This window comes from Danio rerio, chromosome 24 (assembly GCF_049306965.1).
Source record: "Danio rerio strain Tuebingen ecotype United States chromosome 24, GRCz12tu, whole genome shotgun sequence".
In the NCBI taxonomy this organism is placed as follows: domain Eukaryota; kingdom Metazoa; phylum Chordata; class Actinopteri; order Cypriniformes; family Danionidae; genus Danio; species Danio rerio.
The window spans coordinates 40,238,902-40,264,033 of NC_133199.1; the positions used below are offsets into that span (position 1 = coordinate 40,238,902).

General features: G+C 39.3%; 1 protein-coding gene across 25 annotated transcripts in view; it reads left to right on the forward strand.

The window, feature by feature from the left end:
- The window catches only part of srcin1b (SRC kinase signaling inhibitor 1b), a 133,522-nt gene that overhangs the window by 40,069 nt on the left and 68,321 nt on the right, over window positions 1-25,132 (forward strand). For 14 of the 25 annotated variants that reach the window (XR_012399187.1, XR_012399190.1, NM_001423741.1 and 11 more), the window contains one exon: window positions 8,500-8,523. The exons of 10 other annotated variants lie outside the window; for them this stretch is intronic. Coding sequence is in view for 11 of the 15 variants with exons in the window: in NM_001423741.1 (NP_001410670.1) it covers window positions 8,500-8,523 (24 nt within the window). In the remaining 4 variants the exon portion in view is untranslated. Of the gene's footprint in view, window positions 1-8,499; window positions 8,524-15,383; window positions 15,475-25,132 lie in introns of those variants that run through there. One more of the 25 variants, XM_073940549.1, reaches the window with a different exon arrangement.

The following is a 25,132-nucleotide window of genomic DNA, read 5'->3' on the forward strand; positions in this document are numbered from 1 at the left end:
TTTTTTTTTACAGTTTTTTTTTATTAGAACACAAAATCAGAGATACATCAGAAATAGTCAGTAAGGATACAGATAGATACTTAAAAGATTAGGGAGGGGAAAAAAAGGGGGACATTTACACAATTTCATTTTAAAACAATATATACAATGTATATTGTGTTGAAGTTATATATAAAATATATATATTAAAAAAATAAAATAAAAAAATAAATAAATAAGTAAATAAAAAGGAGGGGGGTGTGGGGGCAATTGGGAGAAATCTCATATACTTATTGTGTATGTAATGTAGCTGTTTATTAAATCTATGTTGTATGTTTAAAGTTACTCATGTATAATTGTTAGAATTGGGTTCCATCTTGCTTTAAATGTATTCATCTGGAGTCTAAGGCAAGAAGTTATTCTTTCTATTTCATAAATTTCTCTAATTTTTTTTATCCATTGGTCAAACGTAGGCGAGGCAGTGGCGCAGTAGGTAGTGCTGACGCCTCACAGCAAGAAGGTCGCTGGTTTGAACCTCGGCTCAGTTGGCGTTTCTGTGTGGAGTTTGCATGTTCTCCCTGCCTTCGCGTGGGTTTCCCCCACAGTCCAAAGACATGCGGTACATGTGAATTGGGTAGGCTAAATTGTCCGTAGTGTATCACTGTGTGTGTGAGAGTGTGTGTGGATGTTTCCCAGAGATGGGTTGCGGCTGGAAGGGCATCCGCTGCGTTAAAACTTGCTGGATAAGTTGGTGGTTCATTCCGCTGTGGCGACCCCGGATTAATAAAGGGACTAAGCCGACAAGAAAATGAATGAATGGTCATACGTACTGTAGGTGGGTCTGATCTGAGCCAGTTAGACGTGATACATTTTAGTGCTGCAGAAAGCAGTATTTGAAATAAATAAATACTTCTTCGTTCCACCATGCTCTCAGGCACCATACCCAGGACCGCCATAGTTGGATCAAAGGGAATATCAATACAGAATATGTCTCCAAGTACCTTATAGATATCATTCCAAAATTGCTGCAGTTTTGGGCAAAACCAAAAGATATGAGAGTGTTTCCCTAAATGATCACCACATTCTCTCCAGCATCTGTTAGATGAGCCTATTCTTATCCTTGCTACAATTTGTGGGGTGCGGAAATATCTTGTAATGATTTTCCACTTAAATTCTCTCCATACATTTGAGTTTGACTCTATGGGCTTCTGAGCATATATCAGTCGCTCCTTTTCTTTTTTTATGCTTCAGACAAAATATTTCCAGCCACGCCCCTCTTACTGCTAGTTTGCTACAAGGGAATGATCAAAAAGAAAGCCCCGCCCCCTACTCAATATTCAATTTCAGTGCATCAACATACTGAAATAAAAGTCTGAGCAACTTTGAAGCATCAGAATCGGTACTCTGTATCGGCTGATCACCATGACAAGGAATCATTACTTGCAAAAATCCTGATCGGAGCATCCCTACTCAACATTCTAAGGCCACATGGCAACACTGTGGCAACCACCCTGACATCATGAACGTGCTACTTTTAAACACACAAACCCTGAAATCCTCATCGGTGTCGAGCTTAAATTTGCAGTCATCTGTAAATCCATCTGTCTTTTCCTTTCATTCCTCTCCTTGGAATCCATCCGTCCTCTCCTGTATATTTGCTCGGTGTGTTTGCCCGTCTGGCTGCATCCGCCGTCTCCAAACACCACTGGAATGAAAAGGAGAGAGAGAGGGGAGTCTACCGTTACCATGGCAACCGAGCCCATGTAGGGAAATCAATGATATCACATAGCTGGCTGGCATACAGCAGCGGGCACAGGGAGAGCCAAACCGCTGAAGGACAGAGTCGACATGAAGCGCCATTCGCAGTTCACTTCAAAAACAGGACGCGTTTGTGTCTGAAATGCTGGGCGGGACTTGCTTTTATCGCTCGGGAGTTGAGTGGATTTTGCAGTGTGGGTCGTTGCGTATCAATATGTGAGTTTGCGGTGGATTGTGGGGGTCTGGTTCCCTCCTGAAGCACTTTTAAGGAGGATTTTTGACTGGCATGTGAGAGCTGAAGGTCAGGATCAAGATCCCAATGGTAAAGCTTCCTGAAATCTATAATAATGTGCTGTTGTTTTGGTAACCTTGCATTAACAAGCATTAAAATTGCTGCTTTAGTGGTTTGCATCACCTAATTCAGTAGATTTAATGCAATGACTTAATACTTATGTGGCTGTTAATTAGTTAAGGGGAGACACTGCAGGCAGAAGCACAGTTTTTACATGCAGCTTTCAATTTTGGATTTTTATAAGGTGTTTTTTTTAGTTTAATAGAAAGAAAACATTTAAAGAACACCTTTATGCATTTCTTTTATTGTACTTTATTAACTTATGCCTGTAAATTTCAGATTTTGTAGATTTGAAGGCTATAAATCTTCACTTCAGTAGCACTTACATGCACCAAACTTCACAGTTTTGTTCATATCTATATTCTGAAGGTTTTTAAAGAGGGATGTATTGATACATGCACTCACCGGCCACTTTATTAGGTACACCTTACTAATACCGGGTTGGACCATATTTGGCATCCTTCATGGCATAGATTCAACGAGGTGCTGGAAATGTTCCTCAGAGATTTTGCTCCATATTGACATGATAGCATCATGCAGTTGCTGCTGATTTGTCGGCTGCACATTCATGATGCGGATCTCCCATTCCACCACATGCCAAAGGTGCTCTATTGGATTGAGTTCTGGTGACTGTGGAGCCCTTTTGAGTACAGTGAACTCATTGTCATGTTCAAGAAACCAGTCTGAGATGATTCACGCGTTATCCTGCTGTAAGTAGCCATCAGAAGATGAGTACACTGTGGTCGTAAAGAGATGGACATGGTCAGCAACAATACTCAGGTAGGCTGTGGTGTTGACACGATGCTCAATTGGTACTAATGGACCCAAAGTGTGCCAAGAAAATATCCCCCACACCATTACACCACCACCACCAGCCTGAACCGTTGATACAAGGCAGGATGGATCCATGCTTTCATGTTGTTGATGCCAAATTCTGACCGTACCATCTGAGTGTCGCAGCAGAAATTGAGACTCATCAGTCCAGGCAACGTTTCTCCAGTCTTCTATTGTCCAGTTTTGGTGAGGCTGTGTGAATTGTAGCCTCAGTTTCCTGTTCTTAGCTGCAGGAGTGGCACCCGGTGTGGTCTTCTGCTGCTGTAGCCCATCTGCCTTAAGGTTGGACGTGTTGTGTGTTCAGAGATGCTCTTCTGCAGACCTCGGTTGTAACGAGTGCTTATTTGAGTTACTGTTGCCTTTCTATCAGCTGAAACCAGTCTGGCCATTCTCCTCTGACCTCTTGCATCAACAAGGCATTTGCAACCACAGAACTGCCGCTCACTGAATATTTTCTCTTTTTCAGACCATTCTCTGTAAACTCTAGAAATGGTTGTGTGTGAAATCCCAGTAGATCAGCAGTTTCTGAAACAGTCAGACAGCCCGTGTGGCACCAACAACCATGCCACGTTCAAAGTCACTTAAATTTCCTTTCTTCCCCATTCTGATGCTCGGTTTGAACTGCAGCAGATCGTCTTGACAATGTCTTCGTGCCCAAATGCATCGAGTTGCTGCCATGTGATTGGCTGATTAGAAATTGGTCTTAAAAACAGGAAGTTGGACAGGTGTACCTATTATAGTGGCCGTTAAATGTAATTTGCCAGATTTTACAAAAAAATTGATGTTTTTTTTTTTAGCTCTTACTGTTTGCAGTATTTTGTAAATTATGGCACTTCATTCTGATTCCACTGCAGCATGACTTTATATTTTATACTGGACATTATTTCTGTTCAGTGACAAGACTTTAGTCAAAGCGATTTCAGACCCTTACTGTCCTAATGAAATCATTAAAAATCGAGGCATGATCATATTTTGTTTTGGTAAAGTAAGCGTAATCTAGAGGCCTTTGCTTTTTATATAAGCCACTTCTGATACCAAATGATCAACTAGAAGTCAAGTTATTATTTGTTGTTCCTAAAACTTAGACAGGCAACAATATTTTTTTAGGTTGTGTATATAGTCAAATATACACAAATGAAACGAGGTAAATCACAAAACAAATTACTAATATGCTCTGGGATTTGGAATCGCGCTATGAAACATTCATTCATTAATCATTCATTCATTTTCTTGTCGGCTTAGTCTCTTTATTAATCCAGGGTTGCCACAGTGGAATGAACCGCCAACTTATCCAGCACATGTTTTACGCAGCAGATGCTCTTCCAGCTACAACCCATCTGCGAAACAAAAGAAACGAAACAGTATTTATCTGAGTGATAAAATTGGCATATTTTTTTACCCATATCTCCCGATAATTTATCGGTCTGATAATTATTGTACAGTACATCCCTAATTCACCCATCGGCTGAAACTACAGTAAGTCGGTTGTGATTTTCCTTGAAATAACATGCGCTGGGTTGTGTAGTAATACCAGGAGTGTGTATTGAACTAATAGAGTCATTTATGAGTTTATTGTTGGCTCCAAGGTTTCAGAGAGAACTGAATGAGCGAAGTTATTACAGGCTATTGATGGGGAACAACAGAAGCGCAGAGAGTCGGGCCAACAATGGAGCTTATTAATTAGTGATGGTATCATACCTTCATTAGTCAGTGAGGACATGAGAAATCCACAGAGAGCTGAATGAGGAGAGAGAGACACTGACTGCTTGATGAGGAGATTGAAGGTGTAATCAGGTGTGAACAGGGTGTGTGTGCGTGTGTTTGTGTGAACATGTACAGTACGATGGTGGAGGAACACATGCTGTCAGGCTGAAATTGAAATGCATTGTGAGGATTTGCATTTCAATTTTACTTCTATATTAAACACTGAACAGAATGTTTAAGAATATTTAGAACAAATGTTTTTGTTTTGTTTTGGTTTGTTTCGGTTTCGGTTTCATTTTGTGTGTTTTGTTTTGTTTTTTGAAAAATTCCAGCTTTTGTTTTGTTTTGGTTTTTGTTGTTTGATAAATATTAAGTTTGCTTTGTTTTGTGTTTTCTTTTTTGTTTAGTTTTTTTTTTTTTTTTGATTAAATTTTTTTTTTTTATGAAATTTTTTTTTTAAACAAATTCAAGTTTGTTTTGTGTTTTTTTTTGTTTAGTTTTCAATAAAGTTTTATTCTATATATATTTTTTTATTTTATAAAATGTATTTTTTATTTATTTTAGTTTAATAAATTTTATTTTATTTTAATTAATTTTTTACTTTATTATTTTTTATTTTTCATTTAATAAATTTTTTTTGTTTGTTATCTTTTAATTTTATTTTTTAATTCATTGATTTTTTTTACTTGCATTTTTTATTTAATTAAAATTTTTATTCAGTTTAATTTGTTTAACTTAATTTTGATTTATTTTCTTTTGATTATTTTTTTACTTTATTAATTTTTTATTTAATATTTTTTATTCTATTTTGTTTAAAAAGCAGACACACATGTGGGAGCGGTGGGTGTGAAGAAGCAGCTCATTTGCATTTTAAAGCCACAGGCTACACTGTACTCAGACACCAAAATGGACAGATTCTTGAGGCTATAATAAATTAACTGATGGGTATTTTGAGCTGAAACTTTACAGACACATTCTGGAGACACCAAAGGCTTATCTTACATCTTGTAAAAGAGGTCAAATAGGTGCCATTTAAATGAGTCTGAAACCAAACTTTATTTAACAGTTCTTTAACATTCAAATTTGTAAAAACTAAGAACTTAAGCTAACGTAATTCCTTCATGTTCCTTCATGAGTTTCTCAAGCGTACTTTGAGCAGGTTGATCATGTACAGCAGTATTAAGAATATGTTTTGAGGATGTAAATAAATATTACAAACCTTATTTTGGTTTAACCTTGAATTTAATGTATGCTAAACTGTCGCGATGATGTACATGTCTGTTGTCGTCGTGGCAACGGTGTAGGTGGTTGTAGGACATGCAAGTGTAGAGGCAGGTGTGGCCTGCCGCAGTGTCTGAGTGTGAGACGGAAACACACACACTCACAAACATACGGGTGAATGATGGCTGTGTGGGTTTGTTTGCAAACCCTGGAGAGACATAAACAATGGCAGACAGAGAGAGAGAGGGGGATTGAGTAGACGGTGGGCTCGCTTAGCATGCAGGTGGTGCGTCTTTATGTCATTCCTGTACTACTGTTACTGTAACTCAAACCCTTTTGCTGATGCATGTATGGATTAGTGTTTTAAAAGTGATTCTGGCATTTGGGTTATGCTCTGACGCACACACTTCTGCTGGTCTTAGCAATTAAGTAAGTCCTATATCAGAACATGGTGAGGACCCTACTAAGCATTTTATGGCATGCTTGAACATTTACATTAAATATTGTAATATATCAGGGGAAACGTGATTTGCAGGCCACTAAATATGTTTGTAATTAATGTTAGTGCCTTGTAAGTCTGAAAATCAATTTCCTTCATAATAAAACCACTAAATCAGTGGCCTTGGTTTATTTTCGTCTCCAACAAGAAAGTTTGAGATGCATATAAATAAATTTGCAGTGCATCCACAAAGTATTCATTGCGCTTTTTCCTCATTTGTTTATGTTACAGCCTTATTCCAAAATGGATTAAATTCATTTATTTCCTCAAAATTTAACACACAATACCCCATAATGACAATGTGAAAAAAGAGTTTTTGAATTAGTTGCAAATTTATTAAAAATAAAAAAGCTGAAAAATCACATGTACATCAGTATTCACAGCGTTTGCTGTGGAGGTCTAATTTGAGCTCAGGTACATTCTGTGTCCACTGATCATCTTTGAGATGTTTCAGCAGCTTCATTGGAGTTCACCTGTGGTCAATTCAGTTGATTGGACATGATTTGAAAAGGCATACACCTGTCTAAATAAGGTCCCAGGGTTGGCAGTGCATGTCAAAGCACAAACCAAGCATGAAGACAAAGGAATTGTCTGAAGACCTCAGAGACAGGATTGTCTCGAGGCACAAGGCTGGGGAAGGTTACAGAAAATTTTCTGCTGCTCTGAAAGTTTCAATGAGCACAGCGGCCTCCATCATCCGTAAGTGGAAGATGTTTGAAACCACTAGGACTCTTCCTAGAGCTGGCCGGCCATCTAAGCTGAGTAATCGGAGGAGAAGGGCCTTATTCAGGGAGGTGATCAATAACCCGATGGTCACTCTGTCTAAGCTTCAGCGTTCTTCTGTGGAGAGACGAGAAGGACAACCATCTGTGCAGCAATCCACCAATCAGGCCTGTATGGTAGAGCGGCCAGACGGAAGACACTGCCAGCTTGGAATTTGCCAAAAGGCATCTGAAGACTCTCAGACCATAAGAAACTAAATTCTCTGGTCTGATGAAACTAAAATTAAACTCTTTGGAGTGATTGCCAGGCGTTTCATTTGGAGAAAACCAGACACCGGCTGGCTGATACCATCCCTACAGTGAAGCATGGTGGTGGCAGCATCATACTGTGGGGATGTTTTTTAGCAGCAGGAACTGGAAGACTAGTCATGAGAGAGGGAAAGATGAATGCAGCAATGTACAGAGACATCCTGAATAAAAACCTGCTTCAGAGTGCTCTTGATCTCTGACCGGGGCGACGCACAGCACATTGCCAAAACATCAATGGATAAAAACTCTGTGAATGTCCTTGAAGTGGCCCAGCCAGAGCCCAGAGCTAAATCATATTGAACATTTCTAGAGAGATCTAAAAATGGCTGTCACCGTCACTTCCCATCCAACCTGATAGAGCTTGAGAGGCAAATAGGAATGGGCAGAAATTCCCAAAGACAGGTGTGCCAAGCTTGTGGCATCATATTCAAAAAGTGTTGAGGCTTTAATTGCTGCCAAAGGTGCATCAACAAAGTATTGAGCAAAGGCTGTGAATACTTTTGTTCATGTGATTTTTTTTTTTTCTGTTTTTTTTTTTTTTTTTTTAATTTGCAACAATTATAAAAAATCACATCGTTATTATGGGAGAGTGTGTGTAGAATGTTGAGGAAATAAATTAATTTAATCCATTTTGTAAAAAGGCTGTAACACAAGACAATGTTTAAAAAGTGAGGTGATATCAATATTTTCCAGATGCGCTGTATACAGTCAAGCCCAAAATCATTCATAACCATGGCAAATTCCGACTGACACTTTTTATTCAAAGATAAATTAAATCTGAGAAATGTTTTTTTTTTTTTTTTTTTCCTCTGCAATGATGCCTCTTTTACATCGTCGTATTGTCTTTTGGGAGAAGCATGTGCTATTTCCAGTCCAAAAAAAAAAAAACTTGCCGGCTGAATAAAAGTATCCTTAAGTCAGAATTTTCTTTGGGTATGACTCATTTTGGGCTAATTTTGGCTAGAAACCGTTTATTCCTGGCACCTGCTCAGTGCATGTTGCTTCAGATACCATCAATTTAAGCGTTTCACACACATTTCTGTGGAGCTTATGGACTCATGGATGTAAACATGCAGTATAACTCATTACACTTTCCTTTCTGTCTCTTTCTCTTATTCTAGCAACCACATTACTGGAGTTTTAAGGTAAGACAAACGTCTCGCTCTCTCCAAATGTACATGCATGCTTATCTGTGTGTGTCGCATGCTAAAGATCCTCAAGGAAAATAAATCATCTGCTATTACAATAAAAAAAATTATACATTGAGGCAACTTTGAAAAAAAACTGTATTTGTTACAGCAAAGGTTTTTTGTCTTTCTCTAAGTATAATTTTAAGTCTAATGTATAATATACAGTGTAATTTTTAAGCTTTAAAATGTAATTAATTTTAAATCAAAATAATTTATTGTGGTGGCGACGCAGTGGCGCAGTAGGTAGTGCTATCGCCTCACAGCAAGAAAGTCGCTGGTTCGAGCCTCGACTGGTTCAGTTGCCTTTTCTGTGTGGAGTTTGCATGTTCTCCCTGCGTTTGCGTGGGTTTCCTCCGGTTTCTCTGGTTACCCCCACAGTCCAAAGACCTGCTGTACAAGTGTAACGCCGGGGAGTGACACCACAACAGAAGGTAGGATCCAATATGCAGGTTTAATCTTTGTCAGGCAAGCAATGGTCAATACAGGAATGAACAGGTATGTGCGGGCAAATCCAGAGTCGAAGTCAGTAAACAGGCAGTGTGTCGAAAGGCAGGCGGCTAAAACGGAATACTAGGATACAAAGCTAGGATCAGACACGGAGAAACAAGACAGGGAGAAACGCGTTGAAATGTCACTATACAGTAAACAAGACTCGGCCATGTGAATGAGTGTGTGTGCTGCTTAAATACTGTGTGTAATCAGTCTCTGTAACAGGTTTCAGCTGGTGATGTAATCAGGAAGATGAGTGACCAGGCGTGCGTGATTGGGAGAAGTGCATGTATGAAAATGTAGTCCTGGGGAATGCGGAAGTGAAGTGAATGATGATAGAGGAAACCAGCGATCTCCAGTGAATGATCGCTGGTTATCGTAACATAGCCCCCCCTCTAAAGAGCGGCTTCCAGACGCTCCAAATACAGTTCAGGTGGGAGGTGGAGCGGAGGCGGAACAGGGGGAGGGATGGAGGGCCAGGACCATGCAGCGGGGGCAGGACTGGAGCATGGAGCTGCGGAGGGCCTGGAGCGTGGAGCTGCGGAGGGCCTGGAGCGTGGAGCTGCGGAGGGCCTGGAGCGTGGAGCTGCGGAGGGCCTGGAGCGTGGAGCTGCGGAGAGCCTGGAGCGTGGAGCTGCGGAGGGCCTGGAGCGTGGAGCTGCGGAGGGCCTGGAGCGTGGAGCTGCGGAGAGCCTGGAGCGTGGAGCTGCGGAGGGCCTGGAGCGTGGAGCTGCGGAGGGCCTGGAGCGTGGAGCTGCGGAGGGCCAGGAGCGTGGAGCTGCGGAGGGCCTGGAGCGTGGAGCTGCGGAGGGCCTGGAGCGTGGAGCTGCGGAGGGCCTGGGGCGTGGAGCTGCGGAGGGCCTGGGGCGTGGAGCTGCGGAGGGCCTGGGGCGTGGAGCTGCGGAGGGCCTGGGGCGTGGAGCTGCGGAGGGCCTGGGGCGTGGAGCTGCGGAGGGCCTGGGGCGTGGAGCTGCGGAGGGCCTGGGGCGTGGAGCTGCGGAGGGCCTGGGGCGTGGAGCTGCGGAGGGCCTGGGGCGTGGAGCTGCGGAGGGCCTGGGGCGTGGAGCTGCGGAGGGCCTGGAGCGTGGAGCTGCGGAGGGCCTGGAGCGTGGAGCTGCGGAGGGCCTGGAGCGTGGAGCTGCGGAGGGCCTGGAGCGTGGAGCTGCGGAGGGCCTGGAGCGTGGAGCTGCGGAGGGCCTGGAGCGTGGAGCTGCGGAGGACCTGGAGCGTGGAGCTGCGGAGGGCCTGGAGCGTGGAGCTGCGGCCATTGAGGAAGCTTAGGAGGCGGTGGCCGTTCAGGTAGTTCAGGCGGCGGCGGCCGTTCAGGGAGTTCAGGCGGCGGCGGCCGTTCAGGGAGTTCAGGCGGCGGCGGCCGTTCAGGGAGTTCAGGCGGCGGCGACCGTTCAGGGAGTTCAGGCGGCGGCGGCCGTTCAGGAAGCTCAGGAGGCGGCGGCCGTTCAGGAAGCTCAGGAGGCGGCGGCCGTTCAGGAAGCTCAGGAGGCGGCGGCCGTTCAGGAAGCTCAGGAGGCGGCGGCCATTCAGGAAGCTCAGGAGGCGGCGGCCATTCAGGAAGCTCAGGAGGCGGCGGCCATTCAGGAAGCTCAGGAGGCGGCGGCCATTCAGGAAGCTCAAGCGGCCATTCAGGAAGCTCAGGCGGCGGCGGCACTGGAGGGTCTGGCAGCACTGGAGGGTCTGGCAGAACTGGAGGGTCTGGCAGCACTGGAGGGTCTGGCAGCACTGGAGGGTCTGGCAGCTCTGGAGGGTCTGGCAGCTCTGGAGGTAGCGGTGGCAGCTCTGGAGGTAGCGGTGGCAGCTCTGGAGGTAGCGGTGGCAGCTCTGGAGGTAGCGGTGGCAGCTCTGGAGGTGGCGGTGGCAGCTCTGGAGGTGGCGGTGGCAGCTCTGGCAGTAACAGCTCTGGTGGTGGCATCAGCTCTGGCAACTCAGGTGGTGGTGGCCATTCTGGGGGCTCAGTTGATGGCATTTCAGGAACTAGAACAGGAACAAGGACAGGAACGGACTCGGAACAAGAAGCCATCTTGTGAGCTGGTGGCAGATTGGCGCTTACCACATTGTGAGTTGGAGGGCTGGAGGCAGTCATCTTGTGAGCTGTAGGACTGGAGTCGGCCATCTTGTGAGCTGGAGGACTGGAGTCGGCCATCTTGTGAGCTGGAGGACTGGAGTCGGCCATCTTGTGAGCTGGCGGACTTGAGTCGGCCATCTTGTGAGCTGGAGGACTGGAGTCGGCCATCTTGTGAGCTGGAATGTTGGCGGCCATTTTGTGACATGGAGAACTGGTGTTAGCCATCTTGTTAGCTGGAAGACCGAATGCAGCCATCTTGTAAGCTGGACTGTTGGCGGCCATTTTGTGAAATGGCAGACTGGAGGCAGCCATCTTGTGACATGGGGAACTGGAGACAGCCATCTTGTGAGCTGGCTGAGGTCTAGGCAGGTGAACAGGGGACAGGAGTACTGGAGATGCAAGCATAATATTGTCAGTAGAGGGGATTGCAAGCCCCGCGGCTGGCGCGTCTTGCTGTCCTTTGCCCCCCCCCAAAAAAGATTTAGGGGTGTCCTCCACCTCTCCTACAGTGAAGGGGGACCCAGACATTCTTAAGGCCAAATCAATATAATGTTCTAATGTCTCATTGGGTTCGTGCAATCTCATTGTCGAGTACAATGGCTCAGACAGTCCTCCATGAAAAAAGATCATGAGACATAACTCACTCAATGTTGTCAAATGTGCCAGATTGATGAAATCCTCCACATACTCTTCTATGGACCGTGCTTCCTGACGCAGACGCATGATTGCAATACCCGCTGGATCCATGTTGCGGCCGAGTCTTCTGTAACGCCGGGGAGTGACACCACAACAGAAGGTAGGATCCAATATGCAGGTTTAATCTTTGTCAGGCAAGCAATGGTCAATACAGGAATGAACAGGTATGTGCGGGCAAATCCAGAGTCGAAGTCAGTAAACAGGCAGTGTGTCGAAAGGCAGGCGGCTAAAACGGAATACTAGGATACAAAGCTAGGATCAGACACGGAGAAACAAGACAGGGAGAAACGCGTTGAAATGTCACTATACAGTAAACAAGACTCGGCCATGTGAATGAGTGTGTGTGCTGCTTAAATACTGTGTGTAATCAGTCTCTGTAACAGGTTTCAGCTGGTGATGTAATCAGGAAGATGAGTGACCAGGCGTGCGTGATTGGGAGAAGTGCATGTATGAAAATGTAGTCCTGGGGAATGCGGAAGTGAAGTGAATGATGATAGAGGAAACCAGCGATCTCCAGTGAATGATCGCTGGTTATCGTAACAACAAGTGAATTGGGTTGGCTAAATTGTCCATAGTGTGTGAGCGTGTATGGATGTTTTTCCAGAGATGGGTTGCAGCTGGAAGGGCATCCGCTGTGTGAAACGTGCTGGATAAGTTGGTGGTTCATTCCGCTGTGAGGAATGAAATTAAAGGGACTAAGCCGAAAAGAAAATGAATGAATGAGTTTATTGTGGTGAAGACAAAAATGACAGATTGTTTACTATAAATTAAGATCTGACTTAATTTCTGAGATCTGAGACAATGTTTTTTTTTTTTTTTTACTTTGGTACGACATAGATTTTTATTATGAAATAAAGGTAATAAAGGTGTATGATACACTCAGAAATAAAGGTACGCAAGCTGACACTGGGGTGGTACCTTTTCAGAAGTTACATGCTTGTATTTAAAGTTTCCATATGGGTACCTCAAATGTACAGTTGAAGTCAGAATTATTAGCCCCCCTGAATTATTAACGCCACTGTTTATTTTTTTCCCCCAATTTCTGTTTAACAGAGAGAAGATTGTTTCAGCACATTTCTAAACATAATAGTTTAAAAAACTTATTTCTGATAACTGATTTATTTTTTTATTTCTTTGCCTTAAGGGCAGTAAATAATATTTGACTAGATATTTTTCAAGACACTTCTATACAGCTTAAAGTGACATTTAAAGGCTTAACTAGGTTAATTAGGTTAACTAGGCAGGTTAGGGTAATTAGGTAAGTTATTGTATAACGATGGTTTGTTCTTTAGATTATCGAGAAAAAAATAGCTTGAAGGGGGAAAATAATTTTGTCCCAAAAATGTTTTTAAAGAACTTAAAAACTGCTTTTATTCTAGCCGAAATAAAGCAAATAAGACTTTCTCCAGAAGGAAAAATATTATCAAACATACTGTGAAAACTTGCTCTGTTGAACATAATTTGGGAATATTTAAAAAAGTAAAAAACTGTATATGTTAGTACCTAAAAAATTTAAGAGCGACACTTTTGTACTTTTAAGGTGCTAACATGTACCCTTGAGGTGTTAATATGGACCTTTTAGGTGCAAATTTGTACCTTTTGAAAAGGTCCCACCCCAGTGACAGCTTATGCACCTTTATTTCTGTGAGTGTAGGACCCTTATTTTCTGAGATCTGAGAATTAGTTTTTATTTTATTTTATTTTTTTCAGTACAACATGGATACAACAGAACTTGTTTTACCCTTAGATAAAAGTATAATTTTACTTTGGACCCACCAAAAAACACATTTACTGTCTTTTGTTACAGCTAAATTGATCTATTTCCCTTAAATGATAGTTTTAACTCAATTGAAACTGCTGGTTTAAAGTAAAAATATTACTTTGAGAAACACGAATGCTTTTGATTTTTCTTAGTGGGTTTGTTTTTGCTTTAAGGCAAATAGAATATAACCACTTAAAATCAGAAACCATATATTTTTTTACCAATATAAAAATGTACTTTGAATGAAAGCCACAGTATAGTTTCACTTTTTTCAGTGTATATGCAATAAAACTCAACAACACGTGACATAAAATGCCGTAGAATTGATGAAAAAAATATGAACACATTACCTGCTCTATAAACGGTGAAGCATTTCATATCCATCATGTCTCACTGGGAGTCACGCTCAGCATTAAAGCTTATGCAATAATTCTGAAGGATCTCAACAAGTGCTTATTGTGGAAACTATATGGCAGATTATTTATTCATAGCCTCGACGCATTTCCTGGAAGTCGGCCCTTAAGACAAACTCATTCACGTGAATGCAGTGCACTGACATTGAGAGATTTCTGCAGGTCTTTGAGATGTGAGAATTGAGGGGAGCTGGTCTGGATCTCTTGTTTTTGGCACTGAAAGATCTCCAGAGGGGAGATACCTTTCACACGATCAGATAGAAAGAAGAGATGGTGTTAAAAAAAGCTTACAGAGCATCCTGGGCATGATTTTGTCAAGCCATTTAGCCTTTTTACATGCACTTTTAGGATAGGGATATATTAGAAATTGCAACCTTTTGCCTATGCTTTGACTTTTCCATCCATGCTTAGTTGGAAAATTCTGATTTTTGTTGTTGTTGGGCTGTGTGGACTGTGATAACAGGTATTTGAAATGTATGTATGTATGTATTTATTTTTTTTTTAAAGAAACAGCACTGCATTTGAAATGCATTTGAAGTACTCAAAGTAAAGCAAACAAAGGGAACCTCAGACTGCAAGAAAGATCAAAAGTTCTTAAGAATTTTATTATTTATTAGCATTATAATTTAGTAATGTAGCTATTAGATTTTGTTACATTTTCAGTTTGAGATGTTTCAGTGTGGGAAACCTCAGTAAGAAGAACATCAAAGATAAGTGTTGAGATGTTTGTTTGTGCGACTGAACACTTTGCAATGCAAATCAGGGATTATCGAGTGCTACAGCATGGTGAATAAAAAATGAAAAGAAATAAAAATGTTTTAAATCAGTGTTTAAATCAATTTAGTGTTGTTAATACATCTGCACATTCGTTAATAGCTTGAATTGTTTGTTTTAATTTGTTTATCTGTTTACTTTTTAACATTTATTTTAATGTGTACACAGTTTATATTAAATGCATTTAAATTTCCAGTTCAGTTTCCTTAATTTAGTCATTCAAAACATCCTCGTAGATGTAATGCAGAACTAAATTGTTACATCGACACTTAGCAAAACCTAAAAAGCATCAGAAAACACTGCACTGTAAAACAGTCAACTCTAAACTGTAAATCAAAATTTACTTAAAGTTAATTATACTCATTTGAAGAGTTTTGAACTCTTAGAAGGTAATGAGTTAATTCAATGCAATTCGATTCACCTTTATTTGTATAGCGCTTTTACAATCTAGATTGTGTCAGAGCAGCTTCACATAGAAGATCATAGTAAAGTAGTGTCAGTTGAGTTTTCAGTGTTTAAGTTCAGTTTAGCTCAGTTCAGTGTGGTTTAATAATCACTACTGAGAGTCCAAACACTAAAGAGCAATTCCATCAATGCGCAGCTCTACAGATCCCGAACCGTGCAAGCCAGTGGTGACAGCGGCGAGGAAAAAACTTCACAATTAAATACCTCATCACACCAACTCAAATGGAGTAAGTTCACAGTACTCTTATAGATTAGTTTTTTTTTTATCTCAAATGATTTGTTGCAATCGGTTTCTTCAAGCTGTTTGAGTTGTCTTAACTTATTGGGTTTTACAGTAATCAGTTGTTTTGACCTCTTCATTTATTTGGTTTTACTGTGCTCAAATTGCTTCATTTACTCAAATAGATTAAGTTTGCAGTACTTATGAAGATTTGTTTTTGAACTTAAGTAGATTGTTGCAATCTGTTTCCTCAAATGGTTTAAGTTACCTTAAATTACTGGGTTTTACAGTTTATATGAAAAAAATAATATATATATATATATATATATATATATATATATATATATATATATATATATATATATATATATATATATATTTATTTATTTTTTTTTTATAAACTGTAAAACCCAGTAATTTAAGATAACTTATACATACAGGTAAAGTCTGATTTATTAGCCCCCTGTTTATTTTTTTCCCCCCAATTTCTGTTTAACGGAGAGAATTTTTTCAACACATTTCTAAACATAATAGTTTTTATAACTCATTTCTAATAACTGATTTATATTATCTTTGCCAAGATGACAGTAAATAATAATTGATTAGATATTCTTTAAGACACTGAAAGTGACATTTAAATGCTTAACTATGTTAGGTTAAGGCAGGTTAGGGTAATTAGGCAAGTCAATGTATAATGATGGTTTGTTCTGTAGACTATCGACAAAAAAATACAGCTTAAAGGAGCTAATAATTTTGACCTTAAAATGGGTTTAAAACAATTAAAAACTGCTTTTATTGTAGCTGAAATTAAACAAATAAGACTTTCTCCAGAAGAAAAAATATTATCAGACATACTGTGAAAATGTCCTTGCTCTGTTAAACATCATTTGGAAAATATTTAAAAAAGTAAATAAAATCTAAGGGGAGGTGGGGGGTAGGGGGTAATAATTCTGACTTCAACTGTGTGTTTGTGCGTGTGTGTCTATATATATATATATATATATATATATATATATATATATATATATATATATATATATATATATATATATATATATATATATATATATATAGGGCTTGACAATAACTTTTTTGATCACCAGCCACTGTGGCTAGTAGATTTCCAACATCACTAGCCACTCGCCATTTTCACTTGCCACACTTTTTTTGTTGGGAAAATATATTTTGCTTAAATTTCACTTTGACATGCTAAATGACTAGATTTAGATGTTGTGTTATGTCCACATGCCTTCTCATTCATTGAACTTCTTGTGTGTGTTGTGTTCAAATGGGCTGTGTCACAATACAATCAGTTTTTATTTCACTTTTCAGGACTCAAATTTAAGGGTTTACTAAATTTATCTCTGACCACACCAAATAAATATTTCTTAGCCACAATTTTTTTTATGTGTAAAAACAAGGAAAATACAGCTTTATAGGTGCACTTTTTAATTCAACAAAACTTTTCTTTAAAAAACATTACATTTAAAAAATATATTTATAAAATAAAACAAAAGAAATGTGTTTTCAAATGTATCCAGATGAGTGTAGCTGGAGCTTTAATAATCTAACTTGGCAGTTCTACAGAAGCTGAATGTGACAGACCTATTGTACAAGCTGAAGTGTCATGACATATTCACACTACACAATATCAGCCAGATTTTTCTATGATTTGACATACAGTACAGTGTCATGGTGGCAAGTATTGACTGGCGCAGTAAGTAAGCAGAGTGTATTTGTAACCCGACATAGTAACAGTCAAAAATAATGTGCACTGTAAAAACAATTCTCGCTGCCAAATTTTTAAAATTGAATCGAGTGAACTTTTCTAGTCGGGGTGACACGGTGGCTCAATGGTTAGGACTGTTTGTTAGAAAGTCACTGGTTTGAGTCCCTAGTCGGTTGGGATTTCTTTGTGGAGTTTGCATGTTCTCCCCATGTTGATGTGGGTTTCCTCCGGGTTCTCTGGTTCCCACCACAACACATGGGCTCTAGGTGAATTTAATAAACTAAGTTGGCCGTTGTGTGTGTGTGTATGTGTGTGTATGTGTGTGTATGTGTGTGTATGTGTATGTATGTGTATGTATGTGTATGTATGTGTATGTATGTATGTGTGTGTGTGTGTGTGTGTGTGTGTGTGTGTGTGTGTGTGTGTGTGTGTGTGAATGAGTGTGGATGGATGTTTCCCAGTACTGGGTTGCAGCTGGAAGGGCATCTGCTGTGTAAAACATATGCTGGATAAGTTGGCGGTTCATTCCGCTGTGGTGACCCCTGATAAATGAATGGACCAAGCCAAAGGAAAATGAGTGAATGAATTTTTAAAAGATAATATTATAAACCAATAGTCCAACTTGAAATTACTGCGATCGCTTTGATCAAGAATCTCAGTGTTTTTCTGGTTTTCTCTGTGCCTGGAAACATTGTGCTGCATATTCCTTTATATGAGGAACATCTTTTAGATTGTACGCTCTTTGACAGCGTCTGGCATGTGGAAACGCTTGGCTCGCTCCTCTTAAATTGGCCCTCAGTGGACTGATATGCTCAAGGCATGCAGGACTAAAACAAAACCTGTATAGCACTTGGATTTTCTCACATTGCCTGCGTGAGGTCTGAATATTAATAAAGGATATCAATAATGAATAGATTATGTTAAAAATTCAACATTTTCTAATTAGTTGCCATTTAGACGCTTCATACCGGGCCGATTAAAAATGCATTTATAGCTGGGACAGTTGTGCCCTGAAGCGTCCTGGAGTGAAGTGTCTTCCTGGAGGACCCAGTGGATGTTGTAGACGTGTCTGGAGAGAAATGCACGGCTTCAACAGGCGCTGATGTGCAAATGAACCTGAGGGTCATTTCCCTATCCCCGAATCCCTCTTCAACAAATAGTTTCTTGTTATCCGCTATCCAGTCCTGTTAGAGGTTAAAATATTGACATAAAGCGCTTATTAAAGCAGGATACACTACTGCTCTGAAGATTTTTTTGCTGTGCTTTATTTACTTAATGCTTAATCAACTTTTAGAATCTGGTTGGGTTTAGGGAAGGCAGTAGGCGGGTAAATCGTTGCTTTTGAAAACACCATCGGTTGGGTTTAAGGAATGAAGTAGGCAGGTCAATCAGTGCATTTGAAACCACTGTGGGTTGGGTTTAGGGGAGTGGGTGGGTGGGTCAGTCAGTGGTTTTGAAAACACCGTAGGTTGGGTTTAAGGAAGCTAGTAGGCGGGTCAATCGGTGCTTTTAAAAACACTGTGGGTTGGGTTTAGGGAAGGGGTGGGCTGGTCAATCTGTGCTTTTTAAAACACTGCCGGTTGGGTTTAGGGGTTGGGCGGGTCAATTGGTGCTTTTGAAAACACTGTGGGTTGGGTTTAAGAAAAGGGGGTGGGCGATTTGATCTGTGCTTTTGAAAACATCGTGGGTTGGGTTTAGAGAAAGGGGGTGGGCGGTTTAATCGTTGCTTTTGAAAACACTGTGGGTTGGGTTTAGGGAAAGAGGTGGGTGGGTTAGTTGATGCTTTTAAAAACACTATTGGATGGTTTTATGGAAGGAGGTGGGTGGGTCAGTCGGTTGTTATTCGGAAAGGTGTGGGTGAGTCAATCTGTGCTTTTGAAAACACTATTGGTTGAGTTTAGGGAAGTGGCTGGGCGGGTCAATCAGTTGGGTTTAGGGAGGGGTGGGCGGGTCGATCTGTGCTTTTGAAAACATGATCGGTTGAGTTTAGAGAAGGGTTTGGCAGGTCAATCGGTGCTTTTGAAAACACTGTGGGTTGGGTTTAGGGAAAGTGGCTTGGAGGGTCAATTGGTGCTTTTGAAAACACAATTGGTTGGTTTTAGGGAAGGAGGTGGGTCGGTCAATCGGTTGTGTTTAGGGAAGGGGGTGGGTGGGTCAATCTGTGCTTTTGGAAACACTGTCGGTTGGGTCTAGGGAGGTGGGTCGGTCAATCGGTTGTGTTTTGGGAAGGGGTGGGTGGGTCAATCGGTTGTGTTTTGGGAAGGGGTGGGTGGGTCAATCGGTTGTGTTTAGGGAAGTGGCTGGGCGAGTCAATCAGTGTTTAGAGAAGGGGTGGGTGGGTCTGTCGGTGTTTGAAAACACTGTTGGTTGGGTTTAGGGAAGGGAATGGTCGGGTCAATCAATGCCTTTAAAAGCACTATCGGTTGGGTTTAGGGAGGGGGTGGGTGGGTCAAGTCAATTGGTCAATCAGTCAACAGCAGCCTCTGGTGAATTTATGCAAGAAGAGCAGGTGTTAATGGCACTCATGAGAGAAATTTGAGATCTCAAAAAGCATACATTACGGCCTCTGGTGGATTCGCGAAAACAAAAACTGCAAAAAAAACCATTGCTCCTGGGATGTATTTGGCGCTCTTCTGAAATGTATACAGGTGTACATATTCGGAATAAACCTGGGTTGCTCTCTACTTGCTGGTTAGTCTTTCACGTCCGCCATGTTTGTAGTTTGTTTACACTTTTTACCTGAGTTTGTAGTTCTAATCAAATTCACATCCAATGTTCAAAGTACATCATCCGGGAACTTTTGGCATACTCTTTTCACCAACTTTTGCTTTAATTTGGACATACTAATTTTATGTTTGAATACTGTTTAGGACGGATAGTATGCAAATTAAGACACAGCAGTAGTGTTTCACTGTTTTCTATCAAAGCAAATTGGAAATATAACACTGTACTAGTGTGTGTGTTTTTTTTGGAAAATATCTAAATGAAAAAAGTGCTGTTAATAATAATAGATGTTCTTGAGCAGAAAATCAGCTGAATGATATCATTTCTGAAGGATCATGTGTCTCTGAAGACTGCAGTATTTTAAAGGGACAGTTCACCTAAAACGGAAAGTTCTGCCATCATTTACTCAAGCTTCACTTTCACAAAAGTTTTCTGTTAAGAAGATATTTAGAAAAATAAGGAGAAACTGATAAAGGTTTGAAACTACTTGAGGGTGAGAAAATGTTCATTTGTGGGTGAACTATCCCCTTTAATTACTTTAAATGAAATCGCTATGTCCCTCACACTCTCAACAGTCATTTATTCCCCAAGACGTCAGTCCTGGATAAACATTTTCCTCCTCTGATCAATCGATCAGCAGTCTTTATCCGAGGTGAACAGTTTGGCATCCGCATGACAGCTGGATCAATAATACACAGATTGACGCTGCAGCAGCTCTTAATGCAAAAAGGCTAGTGCTTAAAGGGATAGTTCACCCAAAAATGAACATTTACTCTCTACTTACTCACCCCCTAGATGCTTTCTGTGAATCCGGCTTTCCAGGATCACGACGTGGACCTGTGTATGAACCCACAACAGTGTGACGCACCAAAAGCTGTAACTGTCTGTGGCAAAGCTCAAGTGTGTGACACCAGTCTTATGGTGTGAGGTGTATTTACTGAACCACAGGACTGACACTACACGGAGCTGTCACACACACACGCACACACACGCACACTGACAGCAAAGCGCAGCTCGACTTGGAGGCTGGAGGAATGACTCATGGAGGATGGCAGGTTAACAGACTGAAATACCGTCTCGTTTCTGTCTGCTGAACGTTGATATTTGGTCATTGAGCATTTGCTTTCAAGTCCTTGATTTCAGTTCTAAATATGCACTTTTTGGACAATTCTTGACAGCTTTGTGTCTCTTTCAGGATTTTAATTGTTTGCTAGAGTTAAAAATAAAGGCATGTAAGAACGAACAACATTTGTTATAAGTCAATAAACACGATGATCAAGCTCTCACCACCCCCATCCATAGGTGGTATAATTGTCTCAAATTTTGTCAAAACATAACATTTGTTATATTTAAAATGTATGTAAAGAATGATGTAAAGAAAGACGTGATGTATGAAAACAGCTTAATATTAAAGTTATATTCATAACGATTGCATTATAATGAAAACAATATATTAACAAAATAAAAATTAGACTGTATTCATTCACACTGTATTTGTGTAATGTTATGACTATATGCATTTGAAGTGAACCATTATTTAGCTTAAACCCTTGTAAAAAATGAAATGGGAAATATATGCATCCATCCATCATAATATACAAAGATTAAATAAAATAAGATAATAAATGAATAAAATTAAAATAAATAAATAAATGAATTGAATAAAAATAATAAACTAAAAATTAAAAAAATAATAATTTATTAAAAAATAATTTTAAAAGTAAAATAAAAACTAAAAAAAAAAATAAATAAATAAAAAATAGGTTTTATTAAAAAAATAATAAAGATAAATAAATTAAAAAAAAAAAGTAAAAGAAATAATTTACAAAAAATAGAATCAAATAATATAATAAAAAACAAAATAAGGAATAAAAAATCATTTTATATAAAGATAAAATAAAAATAAATAAAATGATTTAATAAAAATGAAAGAAAAATAAATAAAATACTTAAATAAAAAAAATAAAACAAATAAATAAAATAATTTAATAAAAAAAATGTAATAAAAAATTAATTTGAAGGCTGCACAGTGGTGGAGTGGGTAGCACGTTCGCCTCACAGCAAGAAAGTCGCTGGTTCAAGCCTTGGCTGGTCAGTTAGCGTTTCTGTGTGGAGTTTGCATGTTCTCCCCGTGTTGGCGTGAGTTTTTCCAGGTGCTTCCGTTTCCAAAGTCCAAAGATATGCGATACAGGTGAATTGGGTGGGCTAAATTGGCCGTAGTATGTGAATAAGTATGCATGGGTGTTTCCCAGGGATATGTTGCGGCTGAAAAGAAAATGAATGGATGAATGAATGAATTTAATTTATTAAAAATTATAAATAATAATAAAAAATTATAAATAAATAAAACATAAAATAAAAAAATAAAATAATTTAATATAAAAAATAAATTAAATAAAATCATTAAATAATTTTTTAGAAATAAAATAATAAAATAAAATGACAAAAAAATTAGATATAAAAATAAAATAGTATATCAACATTAATAAATGACAAGCCCACAAAAGACTGAATTGCTAAAATGTTCAAATAAAATGAAAGCAATTTTTAAAAATGTGCGAAGTGTAAAAACTATTGATAGAAATTATAATGGTATCTCATAACTAAACACTACTAAGACTAATATGTATTGAAATTACACACATGCATGCATACATACACACATACTCAATAGCACATTAAAACACTTTTGTTGTTGTGTTGTTATCAAGTCAATAGCAAATCTCCCTCTCTGTTCACACACACGCGCACACACACAGTTCTCAATCAATGAGAGCTGTCACTGTTGATGCTGTCATGCTAATTAATGTATTTATTAAAGGAAAATGAGGTTAATTCACAATCATTGTGAAGCCATTAACCTGATGCCCACAGAGACAGATGCGGGAATCACTGATGCTGAGATCATCGTGTGGCCATTCTTTCTGCATTCATAAGCAAATATAGGCAGACTGATAAATGTATTTGGTTTGTAAATGCACATTCTTGATTACGTCTCTCACTAGAAAGGTATTCGAGGATTGTTGACCCCCATGCTATTTGCACCGAGGAGCACAGCTGCAAACATCTGTCCTGTCAGTCAAGCTTTGGTGGACTCTGATTGGATAGAATGCATGTCAATCAAACTGTTTAAGCCAATTAGAAGTGCTTGATGTTTTTGGTAATTTACATTTACATCTCTGACATCCACATGTGCTTTAGAAAGATTCAAAGGAAGCAGATAATAGTGTGAGTAGAAACATTTACTCTTGATAATGTATGAAAATTGAGTGTGTCTGCGAGTAGTCTGTGTCGCAGTTAAGATTTGCTTTAGTTTTAGTTTTATTATGGTTATTTGCTGAATATGTGTTACTCTGTACTTTTAGTATTTGAAAAATATTTTAAATAGATGTTATGAATTAAGCTTTCTTTATATTTGCATACGCTGCCAATTGAAGGTTTTGATTAGTATTTATTTTGACAGAAATTAGTAGCTTTGTTAATCAGAGATTGATTTATTTAATTGAAAATGATGGTAAATATTGGGGCTACACAATATATTGTTTCAGCATCGATATCGCAATGTCCGCATCTGCATTAGTCACATCACAAGATATGCATTGTTGACAATATGCAATGTTTTAGTTGACCAGGAGCCACAGAGTCACTGCCAAGTTTAACCATTATAGAGTAAGGATTCTTTCACACTAGCACTTTAGGTCCGCACCTGGGTTCATTTGATGTCAGAGTACGGTACATTTAGCTAATAACTGAAGTGAACCGTCAACAGTACGACAAACTATTGTTTTTCATATTGTTTATTCGTGTGTGTTTGTGTGTGTCTGTGTATCACATACTGGTGAGAAGCGGACCTGAGCCACTGCAAGCACAGTGATAATGTTTGCTTGTCTCCTCTAGAAGCTTCTGCAGACCAAGGTTTTTAATAGTTTTGGATTTTTCATTAGTTTTAGTTTCTATTTCGTTTTGGCTGTTAGTTTTCAAATTCAGTTCGTTTTAATTAGTTTTTAGAGGCAGATTTACTAGTTTTTATTAGTTTCTATATTTTGAAATGATTTTGTTTTTTAGTTTAGTTTTTATTATTTTCAGTATTAGTTTGTTTTTTTCTAAATAAGGATATTTGTTAGGTGCAAGATTCAAAATCAACAAAATAAATATTGTATAATAAAAACTCAGTCATTCATTTTTTGAAATGTATTCAGAGGACACATGAACATTATCATCTACCACTACTATCTACCCATCCTCAAACTCAAATACAACAGCCTACAACAGCAGCCTTAAGTACAATATGTGTGCAAGGCTGCTTCTGAGGTTAGATGCACAGTAGTGATGGGAAGTTCAGATCTTTAACGTTGATGTTAGGACTCAACATTATGTAGTCAGTAATAGTAATTTCAGCCAGTTAAAACATCAACCGCTTCTCAAATTTGATCTCAGTGTAACGTTACTGTTCCAATAACTGCATATATTTATTGGATTATTTAGACTCAGAGGTGGGTATTACCTTGTATCACCTAGTAATGGCTGTAAACAAAACAGCAGCTCCATGACGCAAGCATATCGGGGTTCAGAAGGAAAAAGGAGAGTGTGAACACAAACCAACCTAGGAGGTGGCAATTGGGGACAATCAAACTTTGGTACGGTCCAGGCAATTGAACCATGTGTGAAAGCACCCTCACACTAGCTAAACGTACCATACTCTGATGTCAAACGAAACCGGGTGTTAACCAAAAGTTATACACAAAAAATTAAGACCATTTGAAAAATTTTAATTTCTCTGGATTTATTACATACAGTTGAAGTCAGAATTATTAGTCCCCCTGAATTATTAGCCCCATATATATTTTTTTTTAACAAAGTCTAACAGAGAGAAGATTTCTTCAAAACATTTCTAAATATATGTTTTAATAACTCATTTCTAATAACTGATTTATTAGATCTTTGCCATGATGACAGTAAATAATATTTGACCGGATATTTTTCAAGACACTTCTATACAGCTTAAAGTGACATTTAAAGGCTTAACAAGGTTCATTAGGTTAACTAGGCAGGTTAGGGTAATTAGGCAGGTTATTGTATAATGATGGTTTGTTCTGTAGACTGTTGTAAAAAAATATAGCTTAAAGGGGCTAATAATATTGACCTGAAATGGTTTTTAAAAATTAATAACTGCTTTTCTTCTTGCCGAAATAAAACAAATAAGACTTTCAGC